This window comes from Grus americana, chromosome 10, assembly GCF_028858705.1.
Source record: "Grus americana isolate bGruAme1 chromosome 10, bGruAme1.mat, whole genome shotgun sequence".
Classification (NCBI taxonomy): Eukaryota; Metazoa; Chordata; class Aves; order Gruiformes; family Gruidae; genus Grus; species Grus americana.
Window position 1 is genome coordinate 14,809,989 of NC_072861.1, and position 27,519 is coordinate 14,837,507.

Consider the following 27,519-nt stretch of genomic DNA (forward strand, 5'->3'; position numbering starts at 1 on the left):
AAGCCAAGAGGTTTTTATAGGTTACGCTGGCATATTGGGGTAGGAAATATATTGATAACCACTATATAAGTACGGTTTTATTAGGGAAACACACCAGTAATTCTTAAGCAAAAGAAACATGGTAGAATAAATACATTTACCTTCCTTGTGGAAGACAATAGGCTTTGCTGAACCTAACCTGGTAAAAACAGACATTTCAGAGCTCCCTGCCACATCCGCAATCTCTCTAGAGCACACGAGAACAAGTGATCTGAAAAGAAGGACAGTAATTACTGCATGACGGCAAAATATTACTTTCCCTAAGAATCTGCAAGACCTTTAAGCTCCAATTCAGAAAAACACCTGAGAGCTTGCTTAACTTTAAGAACATGCTTTCATGCTTTTCTCCCTTTCATTTCAATCACACATAAGCTTTCCTAAGTTTAAGCCTCTTGTTTCAATGTTCCTAAATTAAACCTGTGCTTCACACGGAATAAAAACAAGCACGAAGGACTGTTTGCGAGTGCATCCCTTATGGGAATGTGACACTCAGCCACAGAAGAAATTCAGTTGCTGTACAGTCCCGAGACTCTGAAACCATCTATATCCTGGGTTTGGTTTTCAGTCACGCCTCGGTCCGGCTCTGGCCCTCACAGATGTACTTTCAGCCCCAGTGAATTGTACCTGCGATGAATTTCAGGTTGCACAACTGGCTGCATTTAGCTGAATGCCTAGACTTGCAAAACACACATCCTACCAGGAAATCAAACCGAATGTACAGGCATCGTATGGATATACGTCACATCATGCACATTTTAGACATGTACATACTCATGTGCATAAATATGTGCAGATGTAATAGCACAGGAGTGCTCAAATCTTTGGTCATGAACTGCTCAGAAATGTCTTGGACTAAAAGTCTGTTTTCTGGTTATTTGACCTGCTTCTGCCAGCAGCCAAGAATTTATCTATAAATCTCTGTTGTTCCGTGTTTATGTGGTGACACACAAAACCACAAGGAATGTGGGACAGACACAAGAAGAGATGATCCAGACCATTGCCAGGACACACGCAAGGTAACAGAGCCCGCAAGCAGGCAGGTCTGTTCATCGGCTCACCCAAGAAAAGTCCTGTTGGAAAATTTGGCACACCTATGATTTTCATCTGTCACAAGAGGCAAAAACAATCAGTAAGAGTAAACAGAAACCAACCAGTTTCAGAAATGGAAAACTGAATCATCAGCTGCCAGGAAATTGCTGGCCACTGGGATAGGTGCGCAGGATTGCAAATGCCATTGCAAGAACCTTATCTACTCCATGCTGGAAAATGAATTGTTAATTTAGAAGGAATAGCCAGTTTTCTAGAAAACCTGTCTCTGTCTGCTCTAATCTGTGCAATCCTGGGAGAGGGACGCTGCTTCTCTTATTATCTGGGTGATATTTGGCATTTGTACATATTTAATCTGTGCCAGATTTCTTCAGAGCACAGGTTTGGGTATGAAAGTAGGTCATTTTCCTTTCTTTGTCTATCAGCACGGGTTGCTACATGAACCGGGCTCTCAGCCGTTTGCTTACCTCTCTTTTATAAATGTTTGAACATAATCAGTTATTGCACTGGCAGCGTTTTCACCAGTAACCGTGTCAAAGTGCTGCCTACTCACAACTGCTCCTGAACATGCATCTAGTACCACGAAGAATATCCCATGGCTGTTGAACAGGAAAACTGTGTCATTTATCTGCAAGAAAAAACAGAGGCAGGTTTTATGGAGGCAGGCTGGGGAGCTTCAGACTCTGATCCTGCTTTTCCACAAGGGAGTTACAAGCAAGGAAAATATCAAGGGTGTACACCCTGTAATTTTAAATGTATAATTAGTACAGATGAAGTGACATCACTTATAGATGGTCAGTGGCAGGAGGAAGCAAACCCCTTAGTTCTCAACGGGGTACAAGAGTATGAGAAATGAGGTCATCACATCTTTTGTGTATTAGGAAGATACATTTGGGAAGCCGAGAATCCTGGGAGTAAAATGCTTAGTTCAGTCTTAAGACAGTTTCTTTCCATGTAGGGGAAATTACTGTCACTTGGCAAAGCAGATTTGACCATGGAGCAAGGGAGAGGTGCTGAGACAGCAGATGAGGGAATAGAAGTGACACGTGGACTTTTTTTGTTTTCCCTGGAAATGTAAATATCAAACCCAAAATATTCCTTCTTGGTAGGGCTGCCCCAGCGCCTCAAAGAAGTTGTAGCACAAGTGGGTCCTACTCCCCTCCTTTCCTACAGCAAGGGCTCCTTCCCCAGGTTACACTTCTCAGGATGTGCCATGATATTTGCTTTTAGAAAGGGAAAGGCTCTCTGAGGTGCATCTCCCCAGCATCCCGGGGGACAGCCCAGCCTGGGAGGACACAACCTCCACCAAGGAGAGCAACAGCGTACCAAGGTCAGGCTGTCAGAAAGCTGAGCCCAAGATATGCAACATCCCACTGTAATGCACATAGTGGTCCAAAGCCCACAGGCACCAGGGGGCTCAGAGACATCCCATCAGTCTGAGACATGTGAATGCCTCCAGGGAATATAGAGCCAGACTGAGGGAGGGAGCCAAGTGTTAAAAAGCGCCTTCTGCAAGATGTCAGAGGACGCTGAATGCAATAGGGGGTCAAGGGTAAGGGAAACATGAATGTCTGGGCCACGAGTGGGCAGAGGGGAGTGGGGAGGAGCAAAGACAGAGTAAACCTTTCGCTCGGTGCTGGCTGTCTCACGCTTCTTAGCCTGGGAACTGTGTCAAAGTCTGGATGCACACGGAGCAGAGAGCAACCACTACTGCAAACCGACCAAAATGCGAGCCGCTGGCAAAAAAGAGCCCTGCTGTGTGCCTTGCCCCTGCCCGCATGCTGCAGACCCGCCGAGGAGCCAGCAAAAGGGCTCACCTGGCCCCACGGGAGCTGGAGCAGGGCACCGCCACAGCCGGTTCACTCAGTCCTTGGGGAGCTTGGATTATAAATTTAAAACATTTCTGGCTTTTACATTTAATTCAGCAAAACGAGAACAAAACATGTGCTTTGGTAGTGGGGGCTCCTCTGCTTCACTCCTTTATTTCCAAATTTCCCACTACTTTTAAGATTTAGGGTAAGAATCCTCCTTTAGACATTAATCTTTATCATTTGCCTAGCCCAGCCTTTACTTCAGTACATGCGTCAGAAAGAAAACTTCCTTTGAAAAACAATACTTTGCATTAAAGCTTTAGAAAAGACAAAGAAGCTTTGAGGATACTACACTTGTCCCACGAGTGCTACACACACGTAGGTCTCTGCGCTTCACCGCAGGTGAGGATGCTGCCTCCGGTAACACCTGCTTGTTAATGGTTTTGAATAAATTTGTGATGGTGCAGCCAGTGCACGTGGCAAGAAATCTCCTGAAGGATGCTGTAGCAGCTTTGCTTGGCGTTTGTTAGCATTAATTATAATTCAATAGCACACAGGCATGTAAGCCTGGACAGTGACTTTGCAAGCATGATTTCAGTCACTCTTCACCCTCTAGACAGACATATAAGGCATGTGCAGGGACAACCTGACAGCTCTAAACCCCTTCAGTAGCGAAATGTAGTTATTTTTATCTTTCAGTGCAATGCCAGCAGAGAAAATCAGAAAAAAAAACTTGTTTTTTTTCCCCACACCCTTTGTAAACAATGACTTCTGGTGTGTGCTTTCCCCCTCCTCTTCCTCTACATTAGAGTGGTGGTGTTGATTCTTCTTCTGAGGTGATAAAAGGCCTTTTTTTTTTTTCCCCCCTAAAGGCTCAAATCCTCATCTGAATAGAATACGAACTCCCAGTGACATTAATGGAGTTAATTGTAAGGGAGAACAATGCACTTGCCTCTTCCAGGGGAACTTCCCATTTCCTTCTGCCAAGGCTCAGCAAGATTTTGCAGTAACTTTCCTTGGAGATAAAGTTTCCCCCTTTTAATCACCATTTCGAATGTGATAAAACACAACATACCTTAATGAACGCGGATGTCAAGTGGTTTTGTACGTCCGCCCTGCTGAGAGACTGGATCTGGACCTTGATGTACTTGACTGAGGGTGTGCTAGTGATAGCAAGCTGCAATTACACCGGAGACGGAAACTTAAAAACTGGCTTGCCAACAGGTTTTCGTCAACAAAATGACACCAGGTACCAATGCTTGTACATACGACTGCAAAACTTTAAGAATTCTTTTTTTTTCAAACTGTGATCCTGGCTCACGAGTAAGTGCTCATTATTAAGACACCATTTATCAAAGGGTCGTGGCAATGCTGGTTGGAAGGGACCTCTGAGGGTCACTCTGCCACTAAGTAAGTTTACAAGTTGAATATGAATTTCATAAATTTTGCCAGGCTATAAACTACAGTGCAGATTTGTATGAGCCTGAAACGATTGTACAGGATTTAGAGTGGTGTGAATTTACAGTAAATGAGAAGAGAACCTGGCTCTAATTTTCCAGTTATTCCTATTAACCAGAATTACTTCCCAGTTTGAAATTCAGCAGCAATGTCATGCTTTGGAATTCAAAGCTAATCCAATCTGAGCCCTCCCAAGACTCCTTTTTTTTCCCTTGTTTAAAAGAAAGAAATGGGGGAAAAAAGTGACATGAATGTGCCTTCACATGCTTCCAGCTGGGCAATTTCTCTGAGGCTATCTTTGAAGCAGGGTACAACAACCTGCAGAAATTCAGAGCACACCCCTGCCCTCTACACAGGTTACACGATGCTGGGCAGATTCACGAGTAGGAATTCCCTACGGCTTTTCCTTGTACACTGTGAAAACCAATTGACCTCATGTGGATGTATATATATATACACGGTGCATAACCTCAGATGCTGTTTCATGCGGCGGGTACCTGGGGGGCCCCACACGCCCTGCACGGCCCAGCCGGGTGCTGTGACACAGGGCGCTGGGCAGCTGCTGGCCTCTGCGGGAAGGGGTTTGGGTCACAGCTCCAGGAGTCCCCCGGGTACATTTGCGCCGTGATTTTAATACGTTCACAGCCTTGCTGAGAGCAGTAACTGTGTCCTTTCCGAGCTTCGTGGGCTTGCAGGTGAACAAATAGGTACCTATAAGTGAGAGCAAAGAGAGGGATCAGAGCCACCGTGTGCTTAGAGGAAAAGCTGAGCAGAGGCAGGGTCTGCACTTCCCAAATGGCATTATCCCTCCCATTTCCCAACATCACAAACCAACTGTGTCGTAGACCAGTGCAATTCGGCACAGCCATTGCACAATAGGTCCTGCAAGGATGCGGGTCGATCTCCCCTCTCATCCTGGCATGATGAGACCTGCAGTACTTGCAGCCTGTATGCCCGGTACTTGCAGCCCAAGGCGTGGTGGCATCCCACCAGAGAAAGAGCAGCAGTGGTGCTCAGGCTGTTGTGCAGAAGGAGATAGGCTTGCCTGGAAATATCAGCATCTCCCTTTCCAGTCTCTGCAGTCCTGGTCCTGGCCTGCAGGCAGAGCTTAGCCCTAGGCATGCATGACAAAAGCTCTAAGGCAGTCAGGTCTTGGGGACTTTGGAATTCTTTTTTTTTTTTTTTTTTCTTTCTTCTAGCTGTTCTAAGTATGTTTTCAATAGTGTCCATTCTGCAATTCAGGCTGAGGAAATTATATAAACAGCTCAGTTCAGCTCCAGGATCAAAAAGATACATGAGCTTTAAAGGGATTTTTCTTTCTATTTGTTTTAAAACTAAATATTTGTTTCTATTTGTCTGGAAGAAAGAATGAGTAAGCTTGGTTCCTCTCCAAGGATGCAGCATGTGGGGTTAAAAAAAGAAGGGGAAACATCCCACTCATTATGAAATAAAGTCTAAAAAACAACAACAGGAAAAGAAAAAAGTCAATCCTGTAACTTCTGTACTCTGAAAGGCTAAATAAAATCACTTCTGAATTAAACAGAGAACCAAAAGGCTGATACTGCCAGAATCAGGTTAGGTTAGACCCATCAGTCTGCATGTACCAGGTCCAGAGGGCTGCTGGCAACTAATGGCTCTTCCCCACAGACCCACACGTGTAACCAGTTCCCCCACTATTCAGTAGTAAACACCCTGTATACAGAATTTGGGCAACTTTTTTTTTTTTTCTTCAATAAAAAAAGAAAAGGAGGATTAATTAGCAAATTGTTATTTCACAATTCCTATCATGAGAGAGACCTGGCCATCAGCAAGGAGCCCGGTTAGCAGGGAAAGCATTCCGGGATTCGATTGCTCATGTGTTATGGTTGAATGAATAAATATATCCCATCTCATTTTCAAATCTGGCACTTGTGGATTGATTCCTGAAGTAGCTACTTAGTCAGGTGAAGCATCATGGGACCCATGGTTAAACCACAAAACACTTTTTTCCTCCCTAAATATTTTAGCTGACTGAGAAACACAGTTTCGTAATATGTTTTTTTAACCAAAGGTGTCCTAGAGTCTTATAAAGATAGTGCAAGATGTCTAGGACTCTTTTCACACCTTCAAAATATGAGATGTACTGTGGTGCTCTCCTTTTTTCACAAAATCTACTTTGTAGAGTGTGATGATTTTAGAAATCTTTCTTTATGGGAATATGAAGTAGTCGAAACTTCCCAAACTATCTCACAGTGCTGGAGCTGCAGCAGTCACGAGAGGGCTCCTCTTCATGGCCCTTTGGAGTGCAATGGATTTTAACAAATATTTACACCGCAGCCAAACCTGCAGCAATCTGAGCAGCAGGGATGCCTCAAAGGAGCTAAATCCAGGCAAGAAATCAGCAATTTTCTTAACGCAGTGCAATGCAATGCAAATCGCTGCTCGGTGATACAGAAACAGACCTACCCCAGGTACTCCAGCCTGTAAATCCTGAAATCAGTGAAAAGACCATGCAAGATAGGCCTCAGTTTTAACTTTGAGAATGGTAAAGGATGATTTGGGGCTGGTAAGAGAAAGACCCCAACGCTCCGCTGCCCCTCCGTCGAGGGGCCCTCAGAGGCAGTGCAGGGCTCACCCCGATGCTCTGTCGAAGTAGAAGAGCCGCTCGCCGGTCCCGTTGAAAGCGCTGGCCTGGGAAGGAGCGGCGAGGTAGTGCTTTACGCTGTGCACCGTCCCTGTCCGTCGTTGGTAGATATCTGCCACCACCTGGAAAACGGCTTCCCTGGGATAGCAGAGGGCAACACGCAGCCAGTCTCCTCTGTCGGCAAAAAGGGGAGGCAGGGGGAAAGAGAGAAAACGCACTTAATGGCTTCAGTATAGGAGAGATGGTCTGCAGCCAAGAGTACAGTCTTCAGGGGAAAACAAAGAAATGTCCTTTGAGGTTCTCTTCCTCCTTTAAAAAAAAAACACAACAAATCCTCAAAGCCAAAGAAAATCAGATTTTTTTGCTTTGTCTGGAAACAACGGTTGCTTATTACGAAGGTCTGATCCAGGGACCCTGGCTGACCTCAGAGGACTTTGAGTCAGGTGCCAGGATGGCTTAAAACCAGAGATTTTCCTCTTCCTTGCCCCATAAGGCAGCAGTACAACCAGTCACATACCCACTCGCGTCTCCTGAGGCAGCGGGGGCTTGTTTTAGTTCATCCGGAGCTGCTGCGGGAGAGGGAACCGGCATCCAGCAGACGTTTCACCAGGGGCACAGATTCAGGAATTAGAAAGTAATCTCTGACTTGAACCAGAGCCACGGTCTAAAGAGACCTGCTTCCTCCACTTTACAGCAAAGTTTATTATTATGGTTTCCATTAAAATCTCCCTCTCCCCTGCTCTTTCTTCAACATCAGTTTAGAATAACTAAGGGTAAAGTTAAATCATCTTTTAACTCTTGCGTATCACAATTTCAGCGTACACATTCACAAAAAGTTGCCCCCATAGTTTGCCTTTATCCTGTGATTCGCATTGCCACCCTCACAGAGAGAAAAACTGGCTCCAGACTTGAAACCTTTGTCGAACGGCTCAGAGCCAAAAGATGCAGTTACGGTGTGCTGCGGATGCTGATGGGAAGGATCTTCCACAAAACCCACCACCCTTTCCTGTCTGCAGGAGGCACTTGTGCTGTGCAAAGCACAAAGCCACAAGAAGTTTACACTTGAAAAGAAAAACTGAATACCAAGAAAATTAGCTTAATTTTATTTTTTTTTTCCTCTCCAGACTCTGAAGTGGCTCAGTGTGCCACGTGAAGGTGCCTGAAACAGTGCTGTGGTTAGCTTTCCTTATATTACCAAAACCATCCAGGCTTTAAATGTATTCTTTTAACTGCCCAGCTTCCTGGTTAGAATGTGAGAATATAAGTTTGTCTCAGAGAAACATCACCTTCATCGGCTGTCTTTCTGGGTCCTACAAAGCTCAGAAAGATAAAGCTTCTCCAAAGGCTGCCCTGAAATGACCTGCCACCCATCCCTGCCTGCAGAGCAATAAATGGGGGGAAACCGCTTTGATTTGGAGAAATCTGGGAATCTGCATGCCTAGACCTCTACTTTGCATTACACATGGAGAGCACAAAAGCAAAGCTATTTCAGTCTTTTTCTGGTTTTCTCATTAAAACAAAACAAAACTATCTACAGGATGGAAGAGGGGACAGGCTGTTCTAGAATAATAAATCAAAGCCACACAAAGACCCATCAGCTTAAGCCAGATACTGCCCTCTAGATTTTAACCAACTCCAGCTGTGTCGTAACACAGGACAGCTAGAAAATGGATATATTTTCAGATGATTTGGGCTCTGACTAGAGGAAATGAAAGAAATGCACCAGAGCCATGTTTGTGGAATATTTTTAGGGTGGATTCCCAAGACATTTGGCTGTTTCATAAGGGTGATTTACATTGCATTAGCACATTTCATCCCCTGAAGACACCGTCACAAAAAGGGCTTGTCATCTCCCTCGGATGCTGGGAACCAGCTTTGGTGCTGTGCTACACTGACTGCCACCTCCCCAGGGAATGAGAAAGGCACTAGAAAAGGCAATTGGAGAATGAAAGGAAAAGAAAAAAAAAAAGAAAAAAGGCGTGAAAAAACCCCACAGCTGCGACCATCTTGAGTCGCTGGGGCATTTGGGAATATGGGTGCTAGAGCCTAGCATGCACGTGAGCGGGCTGAGCGAAACGCTGAAATAAATGCTATCAGGATTGAAAAGATCAAATGAAAAGTACCTACTTTGGAGTTTGTGGAGGAAGAGATGGAAATAAGTACATTCCCACAACAGAGGGCTTGGGAGGAGATGTGAGAAGGGAAGGTGCTAGAAGTTATCCTTTATGTAAATACAGGAAAGAATAAGGTGGTTATTTTCTCTTTAATTTAGTGGTATTTTAACAGCTTCTATTTAGTTCTTTACTTCAGCTTGTACAAAATCCACCGCAAACCCTCCCAAATACCTGGCTGTGTGGCTGAACTGGGCTCCACCATCTCCAGGAAAAGCAAAGCAAGCAACAGCAGCGCTACTGCAGACCGGTCCACAGGGCTCTGCCTTGCAGCGGCCCACGGAGGGGGACAGACGCCTGTTCTCCGAGCATTGCCAAAACTGAGGGAGAAAGGCAACCTCCGGCAACAAGCAGTAATCGGGCATGGGACATCTTGGACATTGCGTTCGAAGTAAAACAGATGTGCGTGTGCCTTCCTCAGCCACTGCGCTGGCCACCAAGGACCTCCTGGCTGGGTCTCAAGCGCAGGAAGCCTTCCTCTTTTTCAGGAGGGTCAATAAACTGTGGCTCCTGCTTTATTTCTCTGCTGAAACCTCACCATTCTGTCTTAATTACCAGCTGCTACTCTGGAGTGAATATTTGCAGACAGAATAAGAAAAGTCAGTCCTTGTTCTGTCGCTCTCAGTACCGGCACATCAGCTGGGATCCTGGCAGATGCCCCGGAGGCGTAGGGACACACGCGGCACTAGCGAGAAGGGAAAACACTGAATTCGTAGTAGATCCCAAATTAGGAATTCAGAGTAATTTCAGACCCCTGGCGGAATGCTGTGGGAACATCTGTAGCTTTAGATGCTCTCATGCTTAAAGACAAGCAAAGGGGGGGGAAAAAACCCCATTTAAAAAACAAGGGCTAGAAGTCAGACTATCAATACGCGAAATGCTGTTCAATGTAGCAATACACAGGGCTTCTTTTTTTAAATTTCATTCTTAGGAGTATTTTTCAAGAGAAACAAATAAAAATATTCTCAGATGAAAATCTGACTTTGGAATTCACCGTCAGTTTGAGCGAAAGCCATATTAACGTGTTTAGGAAACTAACTGGAGCTTTTTAAGATATTTTCACCCCAAAACTAAGTAACCATGTTCACAATTTTTTCTGGTGATAAAGTTCAGTTCATTTCAGAAGTAAGGAACATTCTTCTTCCTTTTTTTTCATTCATCAGGCCAACATTTTCCTCTGGGTATTTACCAAGAAAAAAAAAAGGCATTTGAAGGAGAAAAGCTAAATAGGCACTAGGAAAAAGTCGGTGTTTAGTAGGTCCTAACAGTTTCAAACATCACTTGGAAAATTTTTGAGAGTCTGCCGACACCAGCATGTATAAAACCTGACACTTCTGCCCCTCTGTTACTGTCATTCAACAGTCCCCACAGCACATTTCATGCATTTTTATGAATGTATTAAGCATGTTTATTTCCTTTTGGAAATGGCTGGGTGAAACAAACCCAAGAAGTCTTTCTTTTTTCACCAGGATATTGGCGTTTGCAGTTCTGGCTCTTTCAGGTGAAGGAAAAACATCAGTCAAAGTGTTAAAAAACTTTTCTTATGTTTTGGCAATGAGCAGGTTTCCTGGGATAAGCAAAAAAAAAGGACGAGAGAAATGCAAAAAAAGCAGGCAAGAGGTTTCCTGTTCTTGGGCTAGTGGTAGATATAGATCTGCACGTACACACATACATACCTCATTTACAACCCGCAGAACAACCCCCCCAGTTCAACCCCAAACTCCCAAAGGCATAGCCACTCCAAGAAACGTGATCAAGCAGGCAAAGGAGGGGAGACTTTTGCAAGTGGTGGGATGTAAAGTGAGTCATGTAACTTGGAGATGAGATTTGGCTGGAGTAAACATAGAAAGAGTGCATGTCTGGGATTCTCACTGCCTGGGAGAGGACACTTGTTCAATATTGTGAACATGCCCCTTGACTACATCGGATGGAGTATCAGTCCTGGGTAAATGGGTATGATCTAGTGCTGAGATTGCTGGCTATGCTGGATGCCAATCCTGGCTGTATTTTAGCTAAGGCAACCTCTAAGCTGATGAATATTATTCTAGAAAACAGCTCCACCACGTTTATTGACATGGTGTGTCACGTAGCTGATGACCATGGAAGTGCACAGTCCAAATCCTGATCTCACTGGTGAAAATCTGGGGTAAGCTAATGACGGAATGCCATAGAGTACAACTACAAATTACTTATTTTTTCCTTAGGCTTGAAAAAACAAGAGACTTTAATCCAGTGAGTCAGTCTCCCCCAACTGTTATTACTCCTATTTAAAAACAACCCCTCTGACATTTTGGTCAACATCTACGTTAGCTGAACTTTCAAAGGGAGTGAGACAACTGGGAATTTGAAACTTTCCTGTCCATAATATGGGAACTAAGCAGAAAAATCCCCACGTGCTGCTTTGGTAAGTTTGTCTCTCACAAGCTGAATTTTGAACTTCAAAAGACAAAAAAAGCAAAGCTACCATTCAGCCATTCCAAGAACAAACCACAGGAGGTCAATGCTCCTTGCTCTCAGTCAGGATACAGCTGGTTTTTCTCTCCAAAAATGTCTCCTAACCTCAACAACAACCTGCCCAGCACCAGACTGAATCTCGTCTGGCACAAAACCCGCTTTCAGGACAAGCCACCTCCTCTCCAACCAGCATCACTGGTGGGGAAAATGGAGTGAGAAATACCTGCACACCTCACGGGTGCTGAGAAGAGTGGAGAAAGGGCTGCAAGGAACCTGGCCACATCCTCATCATTTTCTCCCAGTTCAAGCTCTTCTCCTTGAACCCACATTTCTCACCAGCTCCCTGCAGCTGTCACTCGCTCCGTCTCTTCTTCTAGATTTCTTTTTAATTTTCTGCCTTCAACTCAAGTCCATTAAACACATCCAGACCCCCCTGCAATGACAAACACAGCTACTGGGCAAACATCCAGCAAACTTTTTCGAGACCTTGTTATTAAGGATAGACTCTTCTGGAAGACCGCTTGCTGCAGGGATAGTAACACGTTAGGTATGTGTTTAGCTAACTGGAGTTGTGTGTATTGGGATTTAAATGCCTTTCTTAAATGCTGCCATTTAGGAAATGCCATTAAAAATTCAAAAGCATAGGCCATCTCTTAATATAAATTAAATTTTTTGGTTTTACCCATGTGCCTCCTTAGGCAAAAAGAATGATTTTTGCTTTTGTGAAGCTCAACAAATTATAGAAGGGATCCTGCCCTGAGGTACACTTCTGCTGATACTCATGAAAACAGGGTCTGACTCAGCCAGCGTTTGGCTCACAGACAATTGTATTCAAACAAAAATAGGAACTTCCTGCATTTAAATAAAGTACATCATCTTATCATCTTTTTTCCCACCCTACATGCTTTCATGGAGGAATCACATCCCAATTCAATTTGCATCTTTTTTAATGCATTCTTAAGTACTCTGTCGCTGACTATTGTGTATCTTGTATTTTCCTGCTGCTGTGCTTCGGATGCACATCAGGTCAGGAGAGGCTGGTGGCCCTGAGGAGCCCCAAGCGCTGCTCCACGGGCCAAGAGAAGGGTGAAAGCAAGTCAAAACCTTCAGGTGTCGTGTGCCAGGCTTCAAAGCGACAAGCAGCCTGGTTTGCCACGGCCACCTGGGGACTGTCCGATGCTCAGATTGCTCTAATCCCTGCTGTAAAATGATCAGCTCGGGAAGGATGTCTCTCCTCAGAGTCACCTTGTTAATCCCGGCCGCTGCCACGGGACAAGCTGCAAGTGCGAGCCATGGAGGACAGAGAAGAGCAAAAGCTGCAGGCAGGAAGGCAAAGATGGGGCTGTAGGATCACTCGAACACGGGGCTGTCAGCACCCACTTTTTGGCCCAGCTGTCCTAAACCAGTGCGATCTGCAACCCGATGTTCTGGCAAATGTGTTAGCTTCTGTCCAATTTTTAAAAAAATATCTTGTGGCTTTCATGCATGGGTTGACCTGTGGATAGTTTAAGGGATTTAAATAGACAGAAGAGAATTCAAATATATCTGCTGACTTCTGTGTTCTGTGGATGATTAACTCTGAATTACAGATGTTATCAGGAGAGGCAGGCTATGAAACCCAAGTAGCACTTATTATTATTGGAAATAGTGCGGGTGTGACTTGTATTACATCCAGATCTGGGGGATCGAGGTCAGAACTCATGTACATACAAGAACAAGAAAGCGGTCACAGCCTTAAACTGTCAGCTCCACTTGGAAATACTAATTTTACCTTCCTGTGTATTTATCAATCTGGGAAGCAAGAGGAAAAGCTCATTTAGAACTAATGTGAAAAAGAAACAATTTAGGAAATCTCCATAAACTGGGCAAGTCTGCACCAAGCACATTCTAGCCTTGTCTCATTATCTTTGTTTTTCTCCAGACCTTATCACCACTAAGGAATTTAATCGCAAAAATGACAAGTAGCTGAAAGTATGAATCAGACCGGCATCGAATGAGAAGCCATAGGAAAAACACCTACCTACACAACCCTGACAAATACAAATATAACAAGTCCCCGAGAGTCTGAGTGCAGGCATGGGCTGCATAAGTTTGCTTGCACTGAAATCTCCACCTTTAGATGGGTTGCAGCATCCTGGAGGCTTCTTATCACCCAGCATCCAAAGGCTCCACTATTTTTAATGAAGAGTTTAGACACAAACTCATTCCAAGCTCTTGAATTTTCAGATAATTGAGATTTTTCACTGGTGAATATGATAACAAGCCCTAGCGCAGAACTCCAGCCTAGCAAACAGAGGAGTCGAGCAGTGCACCCGTGCCCATCCCTGCACAAACACCACAGCAGGGCAAGGCTGAACACATGCCCAGGCACACACATGGACATCTGCGCTTTTGCTTGCTGTTGACAAGAAATTTGGCCCTCCCCTGCCATTTTTTTTTTTTTAAATGCTCTCATAGGGATCCAACTCCTGCAACAAGGCACTAAAGAACATCAATATTATGATCCTCACTGTACCCCTCCAGGTGAAGCTAAGAGGGTGCCACTGAAGAGAGCCTGGAGAAGGCTGCCCTGCACTGTCCTTGGAGCCAGCATCTCTCAGGAGAGGTGCAGTACAAAGGGAAGTCCCTGCTTGCAGGACTGTGGCAATCTACCTACAAAAAAATACCTCCTTTATACTATTAACTGCTCACATTTCTCTGAATTCTCTCTGTCAAACCACAGCAGAGCGCCCTAATAAGGGAAAACACGTCCCCCGGAGCCTTAACAGACCAAGTATAGAGATGTTTGCTTGCGCTCATTAAAAACAAGGAATGTTTAATCTAATTGCCACTGCTTTTCAAGCTGCTTCAACAACACAACTTATTACACTATACTTCAGATATGCGCTTTGAGGAGATTTAATTCTTATCTTTAGATGTGCTGATAGCACAAAGAAGCCTGGCTGATTTACTGAACAGCACTGCACCTTTGATAATAGTATTCGCCTTAGCTTCTTCTGCGATTAGAAAATTTGCACAGGCACAAAGCCTAGGTCATTAAATTGAAGGACTTAATCTCTGACTTTGCTTAGTGTATGAAGTGCCAATCTTTGTACTGTTTTCCAGCACTTGAAAGGAGGCACCTACTTACAACCAAATAATGTTTTCCATCCTCTCCTCCTGGCTTACCAGCCTCTCCGCCCTCTAGGAACAAGCTTGATGCTCTCTGCAGGCCTTCGTGCTTCAAGGTAGTAATTTTGAGGAAAACCCTTAACTCAGTCTTACAGATAATTCTCATACTTCTGTGAAGCATAAAAAAAACCCCAAGAAAACATACGAACAGCTCTGAGGGGGCGGAAAGCACTCCAACAAAGAGATGAAGCCCGTGGAGAAGGGGTCTGAGGTCTCCATTCATGAAGGTTTCGCACACGCTTTGTGCTCGATGAGAGCAATCCTCAGCAGATTTGGACTGGTTCTGGAGCACACTTCATTCCTGGTCATTAAAATTCCAGGCGGAGCTCTCCTTCTGTTCACTTGCCAAAACAGTCAGGAGTTACTTGCCCTGCATTACCTCTTTCCAGAAGCATCAATACCCAGCTGCCTTCTCATCCTCACACGGGAAACTCCCAGCCATTAGACAGACAACCCTATCTATAGCTTAAAAAGGCATTTCTGCTGAGACAGCTATGTTCCCCAGCAGCCTGAAAACACAGCCTGCGGGTCTCCACCATGGCTTTATATTTGCCAGTCAGTCAGCTCGTGACATGGCTACCCTGACGAATGCAAAGAAATAGATCTCTCATTGGAAGGTGTGCGTTAAACAGCTCATTTGCACCACGTGGCCGCAGACAGCAGCATGTGGAGACACAGTAATTTTGTTTGGTTTAGCTACATATTTGGATGGAAGTGAAGAAACTGAAGAACTACTCTAAACACGGTTTGAATCAGTGTGAGGAAGACACAAGTGCTGCAGCAAGCCTTCAGGTGCCCACAATAGAAAAAAAAAAAAAAAAGATCTGCTTGATGACTGTGCTCTAATGGTATCCTCCTCCACTGAGTAAATCCACCGGAGCAGTGCCTCTGAACTCACTGGACAAGATCCACATCTCGCAGAAAACGGCGCTGCCAATTTCAGCTGAGTCATGTGAATTCATCCCGACCAGCTCCTGCCCACCCCAGGAATCCGGACGTTCCAGTCTTTTAATAGATGTCTGAACTGGCATGACTGCTATTGGGTCCTTCTACAGCGCTTCAGAGGCAGGGAAAGCGTTAATCATGCAAGTATCCAACATCAGTGCTACGCCTGACCTCCACAGAAATCCAAATCCTGGTACACATCTCCCTGTCAAATTCCTTATTTCCCCTCTGACCTTCCTTTAGCCAGCGCACAGCAAATCACTCCAGAAGCTTGAGGGCTGTCTAGCTGCAAAGCCAGCATCCCAGATATATCTATCCATCATTTTACAATGACAAGACTAAAAATACTTTAATCGACCACTCAGGTTATGTCTGAAATTATTAATCCTAGAGTATTGCTATTAAAGTTCATCAAACATTTTCTGGTTTGCATCAGATATTCTGCACATATGTTACTATGTTAAGAGCTCGTTTTTGGCAGATTATTCAGTACTTCAGATTTAAAAAGAACAAACAAAACATAAAGCCGATTGAGACAGGTAGAAGTCTTCCCTGATTTTCTAACTCTGATTACTCTGGGGTCCACAATCTGAGATTTCTTCCATTCCAGAAATGATTGGAATACAATGTTTAATAAAGTTCATACATGGAACTGCTTAGGCGGACACTTGTTTTCCTTCAAACTCCTGAATCTTCTTTTTCACCTCAATCTTTTACCCTTCCACAGGAATCTCATTTCTCCACGTTTTTGCATGCAGTCTGGACATTTCACTATTGCCACTGCACCAGCCTTAAGTCTCGCATTAATTAGCATCCAGCATACTTGAGGTGTACACACAGCAGCCACACATTTCATTCCCAATTATTTCTTAGCAAGATGCTCTAAAGGAAATGAAGCAAAATTGTGGTTTTCCTTCATTAAAGTATATTTCTTGTTTATAGTTCTTCAAAACACACACCTTGCCAACCCTTTCTGGATCAGAGAAAGCTACAAACCTTTGCCCTATTCAAACAACCGGTTTCACACAAGACAAAGAGAACCACAACCACATTGTGGGTTTTGATAGTAAAATGTAGTTAAGTTGCTGCTTGAACTGAATTAAACTTCAAGCTGAGTTTTACCAAAGACGCAGTGCTGCCATCAGATTTTAATCCATGCTTGAAAACCATGGACCAAGGCTTTGGCAAGCATTAATTGGCACAGTGATAGAGTAACCACCACTTACCCGGCAGAAGACTTTGCTCTGCAATTGCAAGGAAATAGCTAATCATTTTCAGACAGACAATAATTGCAAACCTCAGCTTATATGTGAGTGACTAACGGGTTTTTCTTCTTCTTTAAAGTCTACAAAGATATATTAATACAGAAAACAGTGATTTAATTCTAGTAATTCCTCTGTGACTGGAATGTCCAAACACTGATCCTCCAGCAGCTCCGTAATGGTCCTATAGCCACCTCACCTTTAAATCATGAGGGCCAGGTATATCACTTGCTATAATGGGCATGTATAAAGAGGCAATATTGCCCTTCTTGGCTGCATTGCCATGCGGCTTCATAATGGCAACTAAGGACAGTATTTTCCCCCAAATTGCTTCAGTTCCAAAGTTCAGAGGAATGAAACAGAGTTCAAGCTTTTGCCAAAAGTATTCCAAGCTAAAACGACAGCAGCGACACCCTGCTAGAGGAGCAGCGGATGGGTGTGGGGTTTAGTGGATAATCCTGGATGGACTTAGGAACCCGCCAGATTTACCAGCGGTATGTACTGATTTACGTCCTCCAAATTCTTTCATGTCAACTATCTAAGACCTGCTTTGCGAATCTGAGCGTGTGTGGCTGGGTCGCGTGTAATCATGGAAGATTTCATTTGCATAACTCTGTCCTTCTACTGTATTGCAGCTTTATCAATAACTGAGGAGTCACATGAACTGGAGAAGCCAAGGTGATGGCCAGTTGTTTTGGGGTTTTTTTTGTGGTGCTCATCTTTTGCAGCATATCTGTGCAAACCATGGCAATGCCTGTCACTGCTAAGCTGACTGATTGCAAGACTCTCTCCTAACAGTTGTACCAGTGCAAAGCACAAGTAGTTTAAATGAAGTAAGAAAAAACAGTACTAAAAACCATAAATGAAATTATGCAAAATGAAACAGATTGCAAGGGAAAAAAGTAGTAGCTAAAGTGGATATACCCCACTTTTAAATAATGCTAGAAGAAAGCATGGAAAATAAGTTCAGCACAGCCTACAGTTTTGCTGTACTGAGTCCTAACATTTTAAAACTTTATGTAAAGAAGAAACAGCGATTGCAATGCTGTTTGGATTACAGAAGATGCAAAGCTCTGTGCACATTTTGATGTATTTCTGCACTTTATATATATGGGAGATAAATTATGTGTGCAGCAACTAGTACAAACAAATGAACAAGAGCCAGAGCTCTTCTGGAGGGATTTCAGGGACAGCAGGCCAGGACTCACTTGAATTCTGTTTCAAAACTTTCTGGAAAGAGAAATGTCTCTGCACATCAAAAAAGCTGGAATAAAGTGAAAGCAGAGGCCTCTCTTTGCATCAGTAAGTGCCAGCCATTAACACCTTGCTTCCGCGCTCTCAGAAATTGCTGAGACATTTGAAAGGTCACTTGTGAATAACCTGGGAAATTGTTAAAGCTCCAAACCTTCTGAAAACAGAACATTTTCTAGCAATATAGGACAGTACCTATTGAAGTTGATCAGGTACAGGATAATATCCTCAGGTGCTCTGCCGTCCCACTGGATGATATAAGCCTGCTCGAGCATGACGACGGGCTGGTACTGCTGGTATGGTGCTCCTCTGTTCACGCCTTGCAACCACAAGGGATGGGAATGGTATGCTGCTCTGGCAATGGATAAGGTCAGATTCTCGGGGCGTCTGGCCTGAATATAAAGCTGAGGGTGAAAGGAAAATGACAAACATATCCATTAAACCAGCCAGACGCAGCCATAACATGTGCATTTGATCATCGTTGCCTGTAAATGGTTTTTGCCAATGAAGAGCTCAGAACATTTGGAAAGTCACTGAAATATTTCCAGTTCAAATAAAAAGGTAAAACAGAAACAGCATCTGCAGCCATTTGTGGGGACACCGTGAAGTGAGATATGAATTGTACAGTGCCATAAAAATGTTTACTATTCAAAATCTTAAGGGAGAAGGGTAATCAAGGAAATATCACAAAGTAACTCTTTTTTTATGAATTCAAATAGCTGCACTTTAAAAACGGGCTATTCCATTGAAAATACAGAAAACTCTTAAGTTATTTCAACAGGCTTTGGATTAGGTCCAGTTATCTAATGGAATCCACATCTTTGCTCTCGAGCAGCAGACTAGGCTGAAATTTTGGGGGCTAAAACTCGATGGCCTGACTATATGACCTTACAGACTAAATACCATGTTCCACAGGCTTCAGCTGAGAGCTCTTCTGTGCAGGGACCAAGAGGTGCCCTTGGCTTGTAGTTTGGCTCCACAGACCAATTACAAAACTACTCTCCAGTTGTGTGCTTTTTCTGTCCTGCCATCACACGAATGAAGGCCAGTTCATGTGGCCAACAGTAGTTTAAGGCTGAAGGCATGACGTTCACCTGCTTCCCCCCGTGTGAAATTCCAGTGCAAAAGGAGGATGTGCAGCTAGTCATAGAAATCTGTCTCGGCATGCGGGGTTGTGGCAGACACCTTGTCATATTCCCTGAATGGTTTCTAATGCACTGAGGACAGGTGAGGACACCTATAATCCTGCTTCCTTCACTTTCCTACAGTGTAGAATAGCACTTTTTGCATCAGGAACTTAAAACATCCAACATAAAAATCCATGTTAGCTCAGAAATGTCTAAGCTCCTACACAAGCATCCATCCAGCAAAATTATTTTTAAACTCAATTTCTGTCTTTGAGGTAGATCAAAAGGGAGGCAGCAGTTTCTTAAGAGATTTTAATACCGCAGGCAAGGATACAAGCACAGCCAAGACTAGCAGAGAGGGCAAGACTCCATCTTTTAGGATATCTGCCTTCTAATGCAGGGCTATGAGACCCTGGCCCCTCACATCTCCGTATCTGCTTCTCTTCCTCTTGTGTACACAGACTGAGAGCTCTGCAAAAACAGACTGTCTCTCGCTGGGCTTATTTCAGCTGGAGTTTCTAGCTGGTTCAGCTCCCAGTTCCAGTTTCATGCCCAGAAGGACTCTATGCTTGCGCCTGCTCCTGGCATGGAACTTGAGCTCCTCAGGACCTCCGAAAGTCAAGCCATCTCTGCCTACCCCTCACTTCACCTCTGAATTCAGCAGCCTCATGCTGAATGCTCAAGTTAAAAATTTGGGTCTCATGTCAGAAAAAATAATCCAAAAGTGGTTGTAAATGATTCTTGGGTATCCAGTCCATTCCTCCTTTCAAACTATTGCACTTTAATGATGAGATCCTATCCTGAGTGGTATCTGCAGACCCTTGGAGATTAAAGTGGATCCCAGAATTGCATTAAACACAAGCTTTTCTTGATGGCTGGAACTATTGATCAAGTAATTCACCCCAAACAATCTCTGAGCAGCAGCCCATTTGCTCATTCTTGATGGATCAAGGAAGAATAAATTATTTTTACAGTCTGATAAAAGACCTTTTTTATCTATGAAACCAAGGAGGAAAACCTATTTTCCCTTCACATTCAAACCATGATTGAAAATTCAGTAACGTGCAATGCAATAAACCACATTTCAATCTAATTTGTCCCCACCTGGACTGGGAAATGCTGAGGTCAGAACAGGTGATCAGTAAGGTCCCTTTGGACCTGAAATCCCATCAATGCATTAATTGTTCTCAATCAAAACAGCATTTTCTGATAAAGAACGGTTGGAATGAACTCTGATACTGCAAAATAATAGCCCACTTGTGTCTTTCTGGATAAGAGGGAAGAGTTTGTGTCCTATCACAGCAAACTTTGACATTATTTCCTTTTAATGTGTCTCCAGCAAGCAGAGAATATTAAGGTGGTAGCTGCTGTGCACTTATTACAAAACTGCACCAATGAGAAAATAAACCAAGAAAGGAAGGAAATGCATTCAACGAGCCCCAAAAGTTCCTAAATTACAGACTGCCCAGAACAAAAGATTCCTATATACTTCAAGGTATTTGTGCAAAAAGAAAAAAAGAGATAGTGCTCTGCATGGCCTAAGCTGCTCACTATGACAATTGTTAATGAGTTCAAGAAAGTGCTGGAAGAGTTTGCAGTATCCTTCAATAAGATGATGAGGGAATCATATCAGAGATCTGTTGGTAACATTTCCCCCCAACTGCCTAGGGACGAAGTTACAGGTCTGACATTAAGGATAATGGTGACAGCTGTTTTGAGAATGAAATAGGAATTACTAGAACCAGGGAAAATGCCACTTCTGTGTCGACAGAAATATTTGTAAACTGACTTTATTTCCTGCAATGACCAACAGTTGCCACTAAGTGAATGCCTTCCAGAACTGCAAGCCACCAAGGATGTGATTTTCAGTCCCACAGAAATACAGTAGTATATATCTGGTGGATCTTGCAAAATGTTTGTCACTAAAGGAGGTCACAGTAGGTAAATACCCTGATCAAGCAATCTAGACCCTACATGAAGAGACTCTTTTGCCAAGGTGGAGCGTCACTAAGTCAATAGGACTCTGACTGGGAGCAGGGACTAGCTGAGATGTTTCCTGCAGCAAGTGGGCTCAGCTCTGCAACAACAGTCCTAGTGGCTTGGTCCTTCTTGAACATGCCAAGCTGCGCAGAAAGCAGCACCCCACGTTTTCCCATTCATCCCTTTCTCTGGGCCTCCCCCCTCATTTGAGGGAACAAGGGACAAGAGGGGAATCCAATCCCTGACCTCCCTTCTGTGATGCTGATGCGTGTCAGTCCTAGAACTTGGTTTTTGTTACCCCTTCAGGACTGCAATCAATCTTTTTACTTTAGAAAAATCCCAGAACAGTCATACACCAAAAGGCTGCTTTCAATTCCCAACAGGATGAATGAAGTAAAAAGAATCCTTTGAGCTCTGCTGGCCCCAGGTAGGTGAAACGTCAGCCACGATCCCAGCATTGTGCTCTTGGGATGTCACCACATGGCCTCTTTCTTCCTCAGCCTTTACTCTGTGACACCTTTACTCACTTGAACTGAACTTGGAAAACTTTATCACTTTTCTTCCTTGTATCTACCTTCGGCGGGGCAAAACACTTGCGAACAGGAGTGAAAAGGAAAGTAACAAGAGAATTTTTTTCTAGAATGAAAAATCCATCTTCCTTAGCAACACCTCCATAATATTCGGTTAGATCTACCGAAATATTTAAGAGAAGAAAGTGGGTCATAAAGATACTTTAAAATATGAGAAGTGGTGACAGCTTAATGTAGTAGTAGGAGAAGAGCTAGTTAAAACATTATAAAATGTGAGCCTTCTACTTGCCTGGATGGTTTAATGGACATAGTTGTCATTTTAGCTGCTTAACACTTCATGCTAAAAAGATGTGTCAGATTTCCCTGGGCTTACATGGCAATTTTCCCAAGTAGATTGTGAAACTGAGAAGATAAGTTCTTTTACAATTCTTGGGGGATCTGCTGTTCAACTGGATAGCGAGTATGAAGATAAGCAACATACAAAGTATTGGAACAGAAAATCTTGGTTTCTGAGAAAAGGTTTGCTTGCTTGCTTGTTTCTTTAACATTGCTTTTGTTCTGCTGTGCTGTCAGCTGTCAAGCTGGGGCAAAATGAGAAGTTCAAAACACACCTTCTCCTCTTCTGGTTGGTTGACTGTTCAAAAAAAGTTAATTTCCCAGGGCAAAACATTTTCTCTATGAAGTGTCCAAGTGAAGACCTTAAAATTCTTTCAGAAAGAAAAAAAAAAAAATCTTTCTTTCTGTAAGATATGCTATGACCAATTTTGGTCCTAAAAATGACAGCAGCTTCACTGACATCAGCAAAACTACTTTGATTTTCCATTGGTGCACATCAGAAATCAAAATTGGACCTCTTTGTCCAAATACGGACACTGTTAGCTGAAAAATATCTTGCAGGCTTTTCCTTTTTCCCCAGTCTGTGAGGTGCTGGCAATCCTCAAGCATCGCAGATATCCTGGGATTGTACGGTTTTGCCTATGCTTAGAAAAGTGCCGTTCACTACCTACTGCATCTCTTGCTTGCTTTACGTTTAGCAGCATCAGTACCAAAACCAGCTACGCAGGCGCTGAATACCCAAGCAGCTGCCAGCTGAAGGTACTTGGAGAGGCAGGATCAGTGCAATTGCAAACATTCACTGCAAGAACAGAGTTAACAAAGGGGAGGAGTTTCTGTTTCAGCAGCCTGCAGTAAGGTAGCGACTAAGTGAACTGGTGAAAAATCAACAGCATCGCCTACAGTATTTAATAATAGCAAGGCATCAATTTTTCAGTAATTCAAAACTGACACTAATTTAGCAATGTAGCAGTCTCTTATGACTGTCTAACACCTTTTTAAGCTTATAAAAGAAAATAGCATGTACTGCCAAACACTCTGCTTATTTTAATAAAGACTAATACCACAAAAGAGAAGTTTCACAGCCTCTCCTGATGAGTTGCTGTGAAGTCTGCAAGGAAGCAGTAGGTGCACAGCTTCAACTGCCCAGTGGGAGCCAAGGCACTTGTCTTACAATTTATATAAAAATCAGAAATTATTTAGGAATCTCATTTATATTTTAACAAGTACTGCAGGTGTCAAGGAGTCTCCAGTTCAGCGCCTTTGGAAATCTCACCCACCTACATGGAGAGAACTATGGAATGAGTCTCTCCCTACATTTTTCTTTTATTACTGGTCTTTGCAACAGCTGAAAGTCAGGTTGTTGGGACGCCGAGGACGTCAGCGCGCTGCTGACCGAGTCTGAGTGACTCACAGAGATTGCCAGAAGATGTGGTGCTGCCAGCTCGAGATTTCCTGTGAGTATCCCTCTACTTGGTGTTCTTCCTCAAAGCCTCGCTTTATTTACATTACAACATGAGAGTTTCTGCTGTCATTAAGAAGCAAAGGAGTTGGTCTTGTTTGGACAACACCAACCCTATAGGCTCCAGAATGAAAAACGGAGGACAAAAAGATCTGATAGTTCTTGCTTGTGTTAATTTCATGATTTTAAGCTGGTCTCAGAACCCTTTTTCGGTAGTGAACTGCAATGTTGGAGCCAAAGCATGAGGAATTTCTTAGTGCTCCCTGCTGAAGGAAGGTCTTGGACATCATATGGGGAAGGTGCCATGATGCTTCTTGGAGACAGTGAGAAGGAAGGACCATGAACCAACCGTAGGAAGGCGGGAATGTCAACCTGAGCTACCAGATTAAAACGCCCTCAGGGAAGTCTCTCCCCAGGATTTTGTGGAGCTAAAAACGCTGCCAGAGGAATAGGTTGTCCCCAGGTATTTCCTTTCCTGGACAAATTACATCCAGGAGAAGATCAGCATGAAAAGTAAATGAAAGAAACCAAGCAGAAAGGAATGAACTGAACTCCAGGCACTTTGTTCAGAAAGGATTTGCGTGCAATGTTAGCTGAAGGACTTGGATCCCATTTTTCCAAGCCAAGTAGCCCATCCCTGGGCTGACTATCTTGGGCCCAGTTCAGCAGTAACGTAAGAGTCACTATTTCCTTGAACTGAAAGGACATTTTCACCTGCTTGCACTAGGGAAGAATAAAAGTTCTTGTCTACCACAGCCACATGAAAAGGAAAAGAAAAACAGATTTTGTAATAGAGTTGCTAAGATCAAAGCAAACCATCTTTCTCCATAATTAGATTCATTCTTTTAGACTTCTGATCTAAAATATGACACTCAGAATTTAGCACACAAACAAATCATCAGTCTGTCAAGGTGCTGAGAACCAGGGTTAAGCTGAAACGTTCCAACATATCTACCCTCCAAATTAGATCAAAACCTGCTGCACGGGACCAATTTCTTCTACCCTGCACACATATATAGTTCCCTACCCAAAACCCATAAAGTGAAGCATTTAAAATGAGCTTTACTCATCTTGCTGGATGCTGATTAGTTGAAAAATGCTAGTAAGTAACAGATCCCAGGGAAGCAAATGTTTATGCTTGCCTAAACCCAGCCAAGGAAATTTTCTATGGTGGAAAAACTGCCTCACCACATAGAGTGCCATAACCGGGAGGGTATTAATAGAAATAAAAATATAAATGCCTACTTGTTTACAGTTCTGAATTTAACTGTTAGGTTGCCAGAGCAGAGAATATCATTTCTCTAGAGACACAGAGCAAAACATAAGTGCCAAGCACAAAACCCTGATTCAATGGGAGTGTTTCGTAGGAGCCCAGTCCTGTTTCTGCCTAGTCAATAGCAAACCAGGGGGCATCAGTCCAGTGTCAAGGCACTTAAATAGCAGCTCCTGCTCTCTGCTGTGCAATTAAAGCAAATGCATTTTGTTTTTATTTTTTTAGCTTAAGGAGACATGCATAATCTGGATTTGGCTGTGGACATATTATGTAGGCATAGAGGTCTCAAAGATAACTGCATTCCTAAAAGTTTCATGCATAAAGTTCCTTGGAGAAAGGGGAGCAGAGTGCTGTGTCTGACTACCCAAAGTGCAAGCCCACACATTACTACACATCAGAGAAGCCACACAGAAAGCACCTTCAGAAATCTCCCAATGTGGAAAATCTATGACTCTAGGTTTGATATCCATCTGAGGTGCAATGCAGGAAATCAAGCTCTGCTAACCCCCACGCTCACAAAACTGCATGTTAAAAAGGGAAACCTGACAGCCTGCTCCTCTCGAGGCAATTTTAGTGCTGCCCAGTCTTCAGTGACTTCAGGCAGAGTTTCACCCTGTGCCACACCTGCTGCTGTCTGGGCAACGTCTCTACTGACTCTCAATGAGACAAGAGTTTGCAGCATCCTCCCAAGTGCTCAGAAGACTCTTAATAATTAAATAACACCTGCTGTATCTCATAAACTCTGATCTTATTTTAAGATCACTTCATATTCCATTCTTGCCTTTCATATCCAGTGGTGCACCCCACTGCAGTCTTTATTTGAGAGTGCGGGGCTGTTCTCAGGGGTCAGGAGAACATAATGGTCCTTCTAAAAGCCACATCTTGTGTGAGGGCTCCCCACTGTCCAACCTCAAACCACATGGTGCTGTGTGCACCCACCACACACAGTCTTAACATTTGGCTTCTTCAACAGAAGAGAGGAGTCCTGGCAAGATGTTCAAGTAATTGGAGTTTTAAAACAGGCCTGGATATCTTTTTTATAAGAACATTAATATCGTTTAGAAGTGGAGGTGCAAGGAGAGCCACCTGCAATCTCTTACAGTTGACTGTGAGAGCTGTGGTGAGTCACGTATTTACAGTATGGTCTATCCACACACAAAGGTCTTGTTGAAATTTCAGCTGCATACAATGAACCACAATCTGACTTTGAGGTCACGTTTTCCCTCCACTTACCATTCTCCTCTTTCTTTCCCTACTGAAAGGTTACCTGGGATTTGCAGCCCTTTTTACCAAGGCATTGATATCTCTAATTTATTATTCACCTCTTATCTTATGGAGTGTTGAGTAGGTTTCACTCCATGAACCCCTCAGCAGAGGATCTGAGGACAGCCACCCAACACACCCAGCAACGTTGCCTGCAGCCGCCCCCCGTTACCTGTGCGAATTTCCCGGTACACATCACCCCGTTCCAGCGCGGGACAGTGAGACACCCGGGATGACGCAGCAAGTAATTGTCTGCTCTGCCTATGAACGTGTCTGAGTACCCCGTCACCGAGCCATCCAGATCATGGAAGATAGACATTTTGTCACCGTCGTTATCGTTGTTTCCAAACCACTGGCCTGATCTCCCAAAAAACACTTTCAGTCCAACCTAGCAGGAGAAAATAAGAAGAAAAGTTACTGGTTAGCTGTAAGCATGGACTTGGGTTTGCAGTGGTTTAACAGCCAGAACGCTTCTGCAGCTAGAACTAGAAAGCTCTATTGTTTGAGTAAAAGAGTTTTGTTTTGTCTCTTCTGTTTAGAAAAATTTCTGAGTTTATTGGTTTTCCCCCTCATTTCTTAATCCCAGGAGACATTTTGACAAAAATTAGACTTTTGGTTCTTTGAAATGCACCCACACAACCATGTATTCCTTGAAATCACACAGCAATAAATCGTGCGGTGGCAAAAGGAAGAGGATGACTCAAAGGGTAGGGAAGTACTGGAAGATTATGAAATTTACTGAGGAATATTACAGCTGTGATGAAAGAAACAAAAATTACTAGACATTTGGTGAACTTTCTCATATATTTTCAATGATTGTTCCAAGCAGTTCTGTGAGTGCCATTTTTTACTAATTGTTCCCCTAAAACCTTATAAAACTCATAAAAGTGACAGCAATTCTCAGAATGGGCTCTTGTGCACATTCTAATCTATCCTCTGAAGATTTTTTTTTTTTTGAAAGCGAAATAACAGGAAGCAGCATTATCCTCATTATGCATAGCACTGTTTTCAAGATTTTTCGGTAGCTAAGTAAAAGAATCTGTCCTGATATGAAAATCCAGCAAAACAAGGAAACTGCAGATGTTCAGCAAAAAGGCACGGCATATTTTAATGTCTGCGGCGAAAATTATTACAGCGTGTGACGATTAAGTTCTGAAGTAATCAAGAAAATAATTACTTCAGGTCAAGCACTCTGAATGAATCCTGCAGCAATGTGTATAAAAGCAGACAGCATAAATAGCGACTGGATCACGCTGACCCAAAGGACTGTAATTTGTTCCATTTAGTCCAACTAATTTTAATTGAACTGTGCCCATGAG

The 27,519-nt window shown here is 43.4% G+C and overlaps 2 protein-coding genes across 7 annotated transcripts in view; both read right to left on the reverse strand.

Moving 5' to 3' along the window:
* Positions 1-27,519, reverse strand: part of CEMIP (cell migration inducing hyaluronidase 1) — a 111,057-nt gene that overhangs the window by 64,042 nt on the left and 19,496 nt on the right. The gene's annotated exons all lie outside the window — the stretch shown is intronic.
* LOC129211010 (cell surface hyaluronidase-like) overlaps positions 1-27,519 on the reverse strand; it is a 56,405-nt gene that overhangs the window by 2,287 nt on the left and 26,599 nt on the right. For 4 of the 5 annotated variants that reach the window (XM_054837501.1, XM_054837500.1, XM_054837502.1 and 1 more), the window contains 7 exons: positions 26,373-26,588; positions 18,428-18,636; positions 6,970-7,152; positions 4,853-5,066; positions 3,973-4,074; positions 1,554-1,714; positions 141-250 (listed from right to left, as the gene is read on the reverse strand). In XM_054837501.1, coding sequence (XP_054693476.1) covers positions 141-250; positions 1,554-1,714; positions 3,973-4,074; positions 4,853-5,066; positions 6,970-7,152; positions 18,428-18,636; positions 26,373-26,588 — 1,195 coding nt within the window. The remainder of the gene's footprint in view (positions 1-140; positions 251-1,553; positions 1,715-3,972; positions 4,075-4,852; positions 5,067-6,969; positions 7,153-18,427; positions 18,637-26,372; positions 26,589-27,519) is intronic. The other variant, XR_008578705.1, reaches the window with a different exon arrangement.